Raw genomic sequence first — 13,367 nt, 5'->3', positions numbered from 1 at the left:
ATGTTGCTCCATGGCACAAGATAGCCCCACATCCCCCTAGTTAAAGTTTACTTTTCTACCAGAGACAGTTTAGTAAGTATTGGAAAGAAAAAAATGAACAATCATCAAGTCAATCAAATTACCTGCTCAACCAAATATTTATTGTATATATCATCTTGAGAATAGCAGAAAGAATATTACTTAATATAGGTAAAAATAAATACCATATAAAAAACAGAATTTGTAAATGTGACAATAGGAATTTTTTATTTATTTTATTTAGAATTTTTAATCACTTTTACTTCGTTTTATAAATCAGCTAATTGATAGGGGACTCTCCGGTGGCGGCCAGTGGATTTGAAGTCACTTCACAAAGAAAAATACTTCTTCAATCTTTCCCAGAGCTTTCGGTCCTGGATGTGGACCTTTTTCAGTGGTCGACTAAACTATGTTTTTTGTATTTTATGAGGATCGTTATTTTGTGTGGGATTGAACAATATCATCACTTTCAGATTATCAATTGGGAAGGTTCTTTCAGGAAATTGTTTTCACTGATTTTCGACTATTGAGCAATTTTTCTTAGGTACGGATATGATGTGATTTGGCGCTTTCTGTTAATGTTCTGTTGAAAATCAGTGCAAACAATTTCCTGAAAGAACTTTCCCAATTGATAATCTGAAAATGATGATATTGTTCAATCCCACACAAAATAACGATCCTCATAAACTACAAAAAACATAGTTTAGTCGACCACTGAAGAAGGTCCACATCCCAGGACCGAAAGCTCTGGGAAAGATTGAAGAAGTGTTTTTCTTTGTGAAGTGACTTCAAATCGATTGGCCACCACCGGAGAGTCGCCTATCAATACACATCACGCCAGTTCTTCATCCAATTGTAAATCAGCTAAGATAGCCTTTAAAGATAACCTTTTAAATGCCGTAAATAGATCATTTAATAAGTTCAATTTAGTAATTCTTAGATTACGGTGAAATTCGTCAACGACTGAACTCAATCAATAAAATAAATACCAGTAAAAGTTAGTTAAACTATTTTATAAATTCTTATTCTAACAGTGTATTCTCTTCCTAATCACTAGCCCTCTCAACAACTTCCACATAGTAAAATTTGTCGATGGAACAGAGTCTTAGGTGGAGAAAAAGTCTTGTGAAGAGGAGCCACTGGTTGGATACCAATGAATTGGATAGGTATTTTGTGTGTTCTTGGTCAAAAATTCGTGAGTAGATTTAACAAAATCGGCTAAATACCAGCAAAGAGTGGCTTTGGGGTAGGAGAGGTTTGGGGCGCAAATGGAGGATAAAGTTTTTCTTCTGCGGCACCCTTAAATAAAGCCTAAAAACACTGCGGGGAGGGTAGAAAAGTTTTTTTTTCGACACCATCTCTCTGTAATTACCCCAAATTCGCAATTTCTCCTTCAGCAATAATCTCGTATGGCATAAATTTTCATTTATATCGCTAGAATGGGGATACAGCTCGAATTTTCTTAAGGTACTCCACCTAAACCAATTAAAAGATTTAATAAAAGTAAAATTATCTCAATACACTCTCTGTCAATTTAATTACAATATAAACAATTTTACCGGCGCTTACCCCTTTTTTTATGCGAACGACTAAGGGTTGAAAGAGTCACCAAGATTGAGGGGCTGAGATTAAAGAAGGAATGACTAAAAAAAAACTCTATTTGAGGTAACATTTATTCACACCCACATGAGAAGCAGTAATGCTATGCAGAATAAGGGTTGTGGGTGAAAAAAAAAACGAGGGAAGATACAATATTTGCTATATCTAACTTCATTTGTCAACTTTTTATGTATACACTTATTCTCGGGTTATTTTAAAATGCGCCTTGGCACAAAAAGGGGTTGATCTAATTAAGCGAGTCACATCAAGATAAGTAGACGACATTCATTAAGTAGGATCTTTGTTCATTATCTTAATATATAAAACGTACTCAACTACCATTATATCTATGTGGAAGCTTGGTGAATTCATTTGATTCTTTCTCTTTCGCCCTTCCTTGCCATATAATGATGCTTTTTTTCCCTCCATCAGACCAACCATTCTGCATCGAAAGAAAATATACTTTACATGAATTTTACATTCCGTGGAAAACCTTGCCATCAGATCATTTTAATCAGAGATTTCTTGCAGATCAAATTGTGAAGAAAATTGCTCTCTTATGATTGCAATTTCAAATGAAATTTAATTTGCACGGTGTGGTCTCTTTTAGGAATTATGGCTAAAGGATGAGTATGAAAAAAAATTACCCCATTTCACCTTAACAACCACAGAAAAAGGGGAGGAAAAAAGCTTGAGCCAAATGATGAACTTTGGGAAGAAATATTAGGAAAGTTTTGTGCGTTAGAGATCAACAGGGAAAATCTAGGAAGAACTCCAAAGAGATAAGTGGTCGGTTGAGGGAGCAAGGAAATTGTGGGAAAAATAAAAAAGGAGGAATTTGGTAATTAAAAGGCAAGGGAATAGAGGATGGTGAAAAAGATAAATGTATGTAGAGGTTATTTAGGGGAAATTATTCGCCTAAAACACCCACGCTCACCATTATCCAAAGTATTCAGCAGTCAATTTGGGGCTGTAGGAGCTAAGTCAAGTGCTTTACAGGTTAAATTCACTTTGAAAACTTTCACCAAATCAATTTCATTGCCGATTAACGTTCATTCAACTTGAGATGTATTGCTAATAATATGTTATCTCCAAAATAATTTTTTTTTCTATATATTAAAAATATATATTAGGGTGAAGTTAGACCTTTTGCCCATTGTAAGCACTTTTGATCATTTCAAATTAAATAACTAATTCAAGACGTTTATTAACATTTAAGACAATTATGTCACAAAATGCATCAACATGCATAATATGTTCTTTTCTTATAAAGTACCACTCTGACAAAGTTAACCCTTTAAAATTTTAACATTGTAAAAAAATATGCAAAATGTATTTTATTATAGGAAGCTAAGAAAATTTTTAACGAGTGCAATAAACTTCAAAAATTATGAACTCACAATGTTTCAGATATGTACACACAGAAAAATTTTGACTCTAAATTTAAGAATATATAAGATCCTGGGAACTTAAATTGGACGTGAATCCCCGAGGCGTTTAAGTTTAGAAGCTCCGAGCGAAAGAACTGGGCTAGAATCCCTAGCTCTTTCAAGTTAAGAGATCGGGAACTTAAGTTCAGCATTATCTGGAAAATGAAAAATGTCTACAGATTTGCAAATTTCAACTAAAACTAAATGATCAAGGATTTAGAATTAGGGCATTGGCATTTATTGGATGGGATTTGAAATTAAATTCCTGGGTGTTTCTGTTTAAGAATTTTCCATTTTTCTGTGTGTATGTATATAAGAATCAAATGCGTTGACTCTATTCACTGAGAAAAAAAAGAGGCTACGATTAATTTTTTTTCGTCATAACTTTAACACTTTTCGGGTGTAAAAATATATCAACATTTTTTAATGCTAATTTTACACCTTTTGAGGGTAAAATCAACATCAAAAAAGGGTAACTTTAACCCATAATACACCTAAAAAGCGTAATATTAGGTGAGATTCTTAACAATCTCACCTATAATCCTAACAAAATTTCATGTCGTCCGATCGAGCTCAAACTTGGCCAAAACGTGTTTCAGCACTTCCTGATCACGAATATATATGTGGCTAATTTACGTTCCCGGCCGGCCGGCCGGCCGGCCGCTCTTTGGAGCTTAATAGCTCCTAAACTAAAAAAGATATCGACTTGCGGTTTTCGGCAAAGGTTATATATCGCATGAAAATTGCAACTTGGTGCATTGACCCCCCACCCCCCACCCCTCCTTCCGCCATTTTGAAGACCCCCCTTTTTTTGTTTTCTCAATAGCTCCGCCCCTATGGCATCGAGCGGGCTCAAATTTTAGTATGTTATAGCTGGGCCTTAGAGCTTTCCATCAATACCAAACTTAAGGTCCCCCGACCCCCCTGACCCGAGCTATAAGGGTCCAAAAAAAATTTCTTAAAATGGCCATAACTCCGGTTCTAATTGTCAGAATTTAAAAAGTGAGGGCTTTTTGGAAAGCTCTCGTGAAATGCCACTTCCCCTTCTAACATCGCAAGTTCATAAAACCACCGCTAGGGGCGCTTTTTTTAAAAAGAAAATTTTTAAATCTTAAAAGTTAAATAACTCAAAAATTCCATTGTGCATCGGGCTGAAATTTTAGTATGTTGCAGCCGTTGATTATACCTATCAAACAAAAAAAACCTTAAGTCGATCTAAAACCCCTGACCCGAGCTATAAGGGGTCAAAGTTCGAACATTGACCGGCCTCTATCTCCGGTTCTAACTAACATAGCGACCTAAATTTTACCTTTTTGGTTTCGTCTTAATGAGCACTTTCAGATGGAAGTTCAAAAAGTCACCACAGGTGGCGCTGTGATAGCGTCAAAATTCATCGAAATTCAAAGTCGCTTTTCTCAAAAACGGCATTGTGCAAGTTAATGAAATTTTAGTATGTTGTAGTCCAGTCTAGGACGTTTCCAAAATGGTGCGTATGTGCGCTGTGGTTTCAATAGAACCGGAGATATGAGGGGTCAAAGTTCACGAAATTCAAAAAATCATATCTCCGGTTCTATATGACCGATTTTGATGAACGAGGGCTTAAACGAAAGATCTCATCAAATGCTACAACTTTCTAGAATATTTGAACTTCGTAGGACCAACACCAGGGGCGCCACAGTCGAAAAACCAATTTCAATATCACATAACCTCAATTATCTCGACTGTCGCTGAACCGATTTTGATGATTACTTTAACATAATTGTAGAGCACATTTGTCTCTACATTTCGTCCATACATCATTTTCCACTCAGACTACGCTATCACTCCGATTTTGCCGTTTAAGTGTGAAAAAATTGATTTTTTCAATAATAACGCTTTGAAATCACTCAGATGCCAATTTGACTGCCTCTACTCCACCAAGACACTTAAAATAGGGGTTTAAATGGAAAGTCCCGCAAAATACAACAATTCTTTGATATAGTTGAAGTTCAACAAATGACTACTTGGGGAACTCTGGATGAAAAAACGAGTTAAGAAACAAAAAAACCTCGCTTATCTTGGCTTCTGAGTAATCGATGAGATCATGTTCTATGGCAAAATTATAGAGAACATTCTGGTCTACATTTCACCCATATATCACTTTTGTGCCAGTTCATCCAAATCCTTGATATTTTGGTTTAAATACAAAATTTGTATAATTTCACGAATTTTATTCAAGATAACTGAATGGCGTTTCCCAACTTCAGCTCCAAATCGAATTTGCATGCACTCCGAGTTAGCTCACGTTAAGAATCTCACCTACATAAGCCGGTTAGGATTATCTGTCCCTTTACACCGATTTCGGATCAATACTGCAGGGTAAAATTAACATTTTTGGAATGTTATTTTAACTTTTTCGGATTTTTCTCAGTGTTGGAGTCGTACTGTCTTCTAATGAGTTACTACATCTCATATATAAAAAAACTAATTTAAAAAAAAATATCACAAAACGTATTGAAACAAGTATAATTGAAAAAATGTCAATTTGTCAATGAAATACAAACACTCTCGAGAGGATTCTTAAGATATATTAGATAGATTGCTTAAACATCTCTATATGACAATTCATTTTATTCTGAGAAGAATTTCAAAATTTACGAGAACATTAAAGCTTAATGGCTAAAAGTATTTGTGCTCTACCCTGTTTGTCATAATTAATATATTACTCAAATTTCATATCGAAAAATCTGATATCAAAATAAACAGTATTTCGCGGAATGCGTGAGCTCGTAAGTGAAAAGCTTTTCCATTCAAATTGATTTTAGCTGAAAAGCATTTTTCAGTAAAATAAGGTCACAACTCGTCAGTTAAATCAGCATTTGTCGTAATTTCATTTTTGCGAATTTGAGATATATACATATTTAGAATTAGAGTAATTTTGTTTATTAAACGCAGTTGAGAAAAAGAATTTTTTATAAGCCCAATAAAAATTATTTTAAACAAAAGTTATCGTAAGTGCCATTTATTAATAAAAATTTATCAGAATTTGTCGTAACTTCCATTTTTGGAGAAGTTACGACAAATTTTCATATAAAATTTTCCCTATTCAGCATTTGCCATAACTATTTTGGCTTGTTTGCGTGGCTTATAATTTGCAGCAAAAATGTAATATTTCTCATTGAAACGTTCACAAATTCTTCCAAATATCCAAAGACAGTGCGAATAATGCAAGATTAAATAATTTTAATTCAATATTTGTGAGAAAAAAAGTGAAAAAAATCCCTGCCAATCTGTCATTAATCCAAAACAAAACAAGCGACGCGACGCACAAAATTTATTCAATAAAATTTATGAAATAAAAGCTTTTAGGGACAAGGATAACAGTTTTAAATTGACTAATAGTCAAATAAAGGCGCTTATTTTATTATCACTAGAGTAATTGAAATTGATATAATGCATTTTTAAAAATTGTCATAACTTCCAAGATCTCCATACATTGGAAATTACGGCTTTATAAACGATGGAAATTACGATAAAGTCTTATTGTGTTTCATCGAACATATATCTCAATATCTCAACTTTTAAATCATTTTATAAAGATTTTCTCGAGTAAACTTACAATTTATTAGTGCCACTTTTTTTATTTTGACTCAAAAGTATCGCTTAGGGGCTCATGTTTAAGAAAAATAAAGCTGAACTGAAAATTTCGTCTCCTGAAAAGTTGTTAAAAGTAAGTTACGACAAATGCTAATTTAACTGACGAACTATATTTTCTAATTTGGTAACTACAAAATATATTTGGTAAAGGGAAATTCAGAATTTATTTAATGAAATGTATTCAGCTATCGAATATGGCCGAGCTCTAGAATGTTACCAATCTATTCGAAAGTTGTGTTCTAGTCGACAACCAGAAGAGTAACAATTTTTAATTCGGGACCAACCTCATTGTATTTAGTAATAGTAACTAGAGCATAAAAAAATGTTGAATAATAAATTCATAGCGAAAATATTTGAATAAGGCCTTTATACTCTGAACTTTTTGTGTTCTTTTTCTTAGATGACAGTGCTGTTTTCAACCCTATGTTCTTCAGCAACTAAGGTGAAAGGAATTTCTACTGACACTTTGAGAACTCGTGTCAGCACCTATTGATACCCTATTCTGTACTATTTGGGATATGAAATTTGAACATCTCTGTTTATAGTAAAATGTATATTACTTAAAAAAAAACGTTATATTCAATATAATAACATATAAATTTTCAACATTTTGACAAAAGTGTCAATAGGGGTTCCCTGTCGAACAGACGTTCTAATTTGTTTTTAAGCACGAGAAACCAAATTATAAAACTAAATCATTAAAAATATACAAATAAAAATGAAGTATTAAATTTATCAAGACAAAAAGCCCTGTCCAAATTGTACCATTATCCAACTTGTACCACTGTCCAACTTGTACCACTTTACCCTAATGTTGTAAATTCTGGAAAATATTTGAAAATTCTATTCATATACAGAGCGTCATACTGCTCTTTGCGATAGCCATTCGACGCTCACTGGTTCTCAATGTTATCATAATCCTCAATTCACAAAGAAAATTTATCATATAATATTGTCATATTGTTACAGACACAGACTTCCCCTACTTATAATGTAAAATTTCTGAATTGCTTATTGTTTAGAAAATTATAACCTTCAGTAGCCAGACTAAACTTTTAGTTCGAAGACCACTTAGGGATGTAAATCTGAGATAGAATGTAACCGGAAAAATATAATTGCTATTTCTGCAAAGCCCGAGCAATTAAAAAACAGCAAAGTGAAAAAAATCGAATTTTAATTGCACTCACAAATTAATTAATATGGGGGAACCTTTCTTTTTCGACAGAACAAACAATAAAAATGCACTGCAAAAAAAATCAACGTAATTTAATTATGTACAAGGGACTTGCATGTTTTACATACATGATGTGTATAATGAATGAAACTTGTGTTACATTGTAAATTAAATTGGGGAAAAATAAGTTGGTTTTGTAGTATACACACATGCTGAAGGACTCAGGAGAATTATGCATCGTGGGAAAAATAAATTATTCACTTTTTTGGAATGTGTCCGAATTAATGAAGGATTGCACAATTCTGCAACCAAATATTGGCTTATAATTTCGGGGCAATGCATATATGAAAAGTCATCAAAATAGTGGTTAAATAGCACATGGAAAAAAAAACTGCTAATTGTGGTTGCAGGGGATATAACTTTTGTCTGTGGATTTTAATCATTTTGAGAGAGTATTTTATATGTATCACAATTAGTTCCGATACTACAATATGCAATTTTACATGCTTGATTGCTCTTTCAAATTCAATGAGTTCAAGTGACAATAAAATCATACATTTTGCAAGTTTTCAGGCCCGCAATTCAATCAGCAATCGGACCTAAATCATTTGGTTTTTGAGAGGCTATAAGTTCCAATAAATTAAATTACTGTTTAATCTCGAACTCATTTTTTAATCAAAGCCTGAACTCTTGATTACATTACAATTTCAAAGGACGTTTTTCAATATGTTTTTTTCGGAATTTAATCACAGAACTAAAAGAGTACAAATAGGTCAACGATCAACAAGAACTGATATTTACAAATTAAAGGGTTGTCAACTGGAATTTCGTGGAATTGTATTATCAGTAAAGGTAGATGGGTTAGAGTTAAAAATATATTTGTTTTTATTTCAGCCCTGAATGCACACAATCTACTCACTAGCACTATAAATCCACCATTCATTTTGAAAATTGATTTTTTATTTTACATACCTAAATCAATAAATAAACCTCCTGCATGTTATCTAACTGAAATAATTATAAGATTCATGGAACAGAATACTGAATAAACCCACAATATTCGGTTCGCTAAAGAGAGAAACATAATGCGTAAAATTATTCGTAAATGTCTGTGAATTGCTAGAAAGTTGTGTAACCCACTACAAAGTTCGTGAAAGTTTGTACTTCTTCACAAACCTTGTTCGTAACATAATAAGTTGAAGAGAATTTTTATATTTTTACAAACAATTATTCGTTAATGTTCTTAAACACACAGAAAAATACTCATAGGGTAAATGTCCTTATTCAAAACCATTTCCAGACGCTTTAACTTCGACAAAAGATTCAACACATTAAGTTTATATTTTTTTCTGAAGAGAATTACATAAATTTGCTTCTTGACTCTTCTAGAATGTTACTGTTTAGTGAAAATTCTTTAGATATAATTTGAGAACTTCTTAAATACGAGAAAAATACGCGAGTATAAAATGCTTCTATTGGAAACAAATTAATCCAAATGGAGACAAAGGAAAGTTTCTAATTGGAGACAAACAGTGTATAAGTGAAACCGCGACGAAAGTCTTCCAAAACTTTATTGAGTTGCTCCTGAGTGCAGGAATTTGTTCTTATTCCTGGTCTTTTCTCCTTTCCCATCCAAAAGAATCAGAAAATCTTTACAAAAAAAATATTTCCGGGGTTTCCTATTGAAGCATTTGCAGACACTACAGAAAAACCATTTTTGTTCATGGTAGCTTTATTTGGAGTAAAATTAAGTAAATTATGAAACTGTGGTATAGAAAATATATAAATATAATTTATATTTAGTACTGTCGAGAAAACAATGACGTTTCCATTTGGAGTAGCGAAAAATTTCCATTTGAAGCAGGTTTTGAATCAGCTTAATTTACCCTAAGGGTTTGTCATTTGTTTGTAAAATTTTGCCAAAGAAACAAAAACGTACGAACAAATTTTTGTAAAGGAATAAAAGATATTTCTTAAATGATCATATGACGAATAAAGTTTATGAAAAGGTACAAACTTTTACCAACTTGTTTCTGGGTTAAAATTTTACGAGTAATTGAGAAGTCACAGTCATTTACGAATTATTTTTTCTATGTAACCATTAATTAACAAGTCTTTTATCTCTTCAAACTTGTCCATTTGAGAATTTTTCATCTCCATATGGGGGTACCGAAACAAAATATCCAAGAGCATAACCTCTATCTCGCTTGGCGAGATATTGGGATCAAACTGAAGTCCCTCTTGTAAGTGGCGGAATATCTGGGACGTGGAAGATTAACTCGTGACTCGTGACCTTATTATGACTAAATATATAATTTCAATATAAAGAAATTAATATATGCACTTAACTTCACTCATCTTTTCTTAAGAAAGTACTTTCTTCTCAGCCTATCCTCCCGATTCGGGCCTGTGAGTTGCGTAGCTGCAAAAATTGCAGAGGGAAAAAACGTGTCTCATTTGAAAGAAATTATGTGTTCACTTGCTGGTGTCTCGTGGAAAAGTATTACTTATTTCGATTTTTGCTCAATACGTAATGTATCTTAGAGAATTTTCCACAAGAGACCCAACCATATAAAACGGGGTGTGAGGGTCTCTAGCAATCAGTATCGAGTTGTTCCTTCGGTGAGCAAGATGGTGTCGAAAACGGCAATTACCGTTGGTGTTGCAGTGGCATTGTTGGGTGTAATTTGTGCAGCTAAAGCACTTAGACTCCCCTACTATGATCTCGAGGTAGCCGGATCGGGGAAGCACGAAGAGTGGAAGCACGGTGGTGGCAAAGATCACCATTCGGACGATCATTCGTCCAAGGGTGAGAAGGGTGAGAAGGGCTACAAGGGATCTCACGGATATGAAAAGGGCGAGAAGGGTCATCATGACAAGGAAGGCCACAAAGGACAGTACGGTGAGGAAGAGGGATACAAGAAGAAGCACTACGATGACGGAGGATATCATCATGAAAGTGATAAGGGTGAGAAGGGCGAGAAGGGCCATAAGTATGAAGAGAAGGGCAGCTTCAGCAAGGGTCACTCCACAAAGGGCAAGCACGAAATCCACAAAGTCGATGAATTCAAGAAGGACAAGAAGTTCTACGATGAAGATCACGATGAAGGATTCGAAGAGAAACACGGAGATTTCCATGAGGATCATGGCTACAAGAAGGGAGGTTCCCACAAGAAGGGCCACCACCACTCTGGCCACCATCACGATGAGTACGGAAAGAAGGGCAGCCACAAGAAGGGACACCACCACCATGACCATTCCGGACACAAGGGTGAGAAGGGACACGATGATCATCATTCCCACAAGTCAGAATATGGCAAAAAGGGAGGCAGCGATCATCACAAGAAGTTCGGACACAGCAAGGGCCACAAACACTAAACACTGCAGTGGCTCATAGGACAATTAATATCAATGTTAGACGAAAGAATAAAAAAAGTCCAGAAACTCTGATCACGTTCTTTTTTCCTTTCCACTTTCATTGGGCTTCACCAAAAACATCCAATCACTGGAGTACAACTGTGACAAATTGGAATTGAAGGTAAATTGATGTGGCAAGTGTACCAAGAAATCACTTGAGCGAAACATCAATATCTTTCTTTGGTGTTGAGAGATTTTTCTTACGATCAATCCAGAGCTAAATTAACATTTGAAGTGACAGAAAGTGTTTTCTAGATCATAGGTCAAAGACATTTTGGGATTGCCAAACAGTTCCATCAAATCCGAAATATTCATAGTATTGCTTATCATTATGCAATTCTTGGAATTTAGGAATTGTCATTCAATATTCTGCTTTCGAGACAAATTCAAATTTGTTTGACATTTCCATTACAACCTATTGTGAAGTTTATCGTTTTTGACTTAAATGCTATAGAAATTCATGAACCATCTTCAAAGGGACGATTTGAAGATTTATAGCTTAAAGATTTTCAAATAACTGAGATGGTAATTTACTTTGGAATAATATTCAAGAGATCCAAGAGTTAGTTACACAGTGAGTTTATCAACTTTTGTGTGCCTTTTAGTATTTTGATTAAAGTACGTTAAATTATTGAGTATCTCATGAAGTGCAGGTGTAACGCATAGTTCTAAATAAGAAATTATTTTTGAAACTTTCGTGTATGCATGAATAATCACGTATGAAGACGAGCTTTTAGAATATCTGATAGTAGTTGTGCTAAAATTTAAACTTTCTTATAGAATTCAGTAGAATAAAAGTTCGTGGGGAAAGAATAAATCTAAATTATTAATAGAAAATCTTTATAATCTCAGATTTTCTAGTCCAAAATGATATTGGAACTTGAACAAATAAGTTTACACTTTGCAAGAAAATGTTTTATCGGTTCAAAAGTAAATTAAACTGATTGATTAGATAACTCAAAAAGACTTATAAGATAGCTCACGATTGGCGCAAGTGACCTTTGAATGCTTTGAATATAATTAATTATCGGTTTATAACTGATAAGGTAAACCTCCACAAGGAGTTGAAACTGTGTAAAATTTGTTAGGATTCTCAGGCTCTTTTAACGACTCCAGATATTTGACCCAAGATAATAAGAGTTAAAGTTTCTAACTTAATTAAATTAACTATATCTTCCAAGTACTCGATCCACTCGATCCACTTGAACTCAATAAGAGGGCGGCAACTTTACAATCCGCTTTTTTCAAGTTATCGTTGGCCTGAAGCCTAAACGGTAATTAGTATTATCAAATCCGCTAGCCTTTGGAGGATGAGATAGCTAAGAAAAATCGGTTTTTCTCAAAGCTTTCAGTTCAGGCTCCAAGCCTTCCTCAGTGGCAAATCTGTTCTTTTCTTGCTTAATCATAAGGTCTCATTGGCTGACAGAGTATAGGATATGAAGCGGTGGCAGCCAAAATACCGAAAGTCACAATCCCGAAAGCCAAAATCCCGAACGCCAAAATCCCCAAAAGGCCAAAATTCCAAAAGCCAAAATCCCGAAAGCCAAAATCCCGAATGTTCAAAATCCTGAAAGGGATTAAATTATAAGTGGGAAAATGTTTAGAATAATTTTCTAAGACACAGAAGATTTCCCTTTGCCTCCAGAAAGCGCAGGTGCAATCCTGGGAGCAGCTATTATGCCCTAGACACACTTACGACTTAAGCCGAGAGACGACTTATTGGAAAATGATGGAAATGTGGTTTAATCATTATTTCGAATATAATTACGCTAAGCCGTCTCTCGGCTAATCCTCAGGTCTGTCCAGGCCCTCACACTTTTAAGAATTCGGGACTTTGGCCCATTCGGGATCTTGGATTTCGGGATTTTGGCTTTCGGAATTTTGACCGGGACCTGATATGAAGCACTATTCTTATATTTTGTTTACGATTTATACTCTGTTATGCCTTTCTTGTGAATTCCAATGGGTTTTTTGTGAGTAGCCTCACAAGGCTCACAAGGCTTGGAGCCTAAGTTGAAAGCTTTGGGAAAAATAGTATTTTTTTAGCTACCCCGTCCTCCGACGTTTACCGGAATTGATACTACTTAAATTAC

General features: G+C 34.4%; 1 protein-coding gene across 1 annotated transcript; it reads left to right on the top strand.

Moving 5' to 3' along the window:
• Nucleotides 1-10,488: 10,488 nt before the first annotated feature.
• LOC129806750 (putative eggshell protein) lies at nucleotides 10,489-11,235 on the top strand. Its single transcript, XM_055855522.1, has one exon. It carries the CDS (start codon nucleotides 10,489-10,491, stop codon nucleotides 11,233-11,235), a length of 747 nt encoding a protein of 248 aa, XP_055711497.1.
• Nucleotides 11,236-13,367: the final 2,132 nt, after the last annotated feature.

Source organism: Phlebotomus papatasi, chromosome 3, assembly GCF_024763615.1.
Source record: "Phlebotomus papatasi isolate M1 chromosome 3, Ppap_2.1, whole genome shotgun sequence".
NCBI classification, from domain to species: domain Eukaryota; kingdom Metazoa; phylum Arthropoda; class Insecta; order Diptera; family Psychodidae; genus Phlebotomus; species Phlebotomus papatasi.
The sequence above is the reverse complement of the archived record's forward strand: the minus strand, read 5'-3'. Positions and strand labels throughout refer to the sequence as shown.

Coding starts and splice junctions, on each gene's coding strand:
- LOC129806750 (XM_055855522.1), top strand. CDS start 10,489: ATGGTGTCGAAAACGGCAATTACCGTTGGTGTTGCAGTGGCATTGTTG.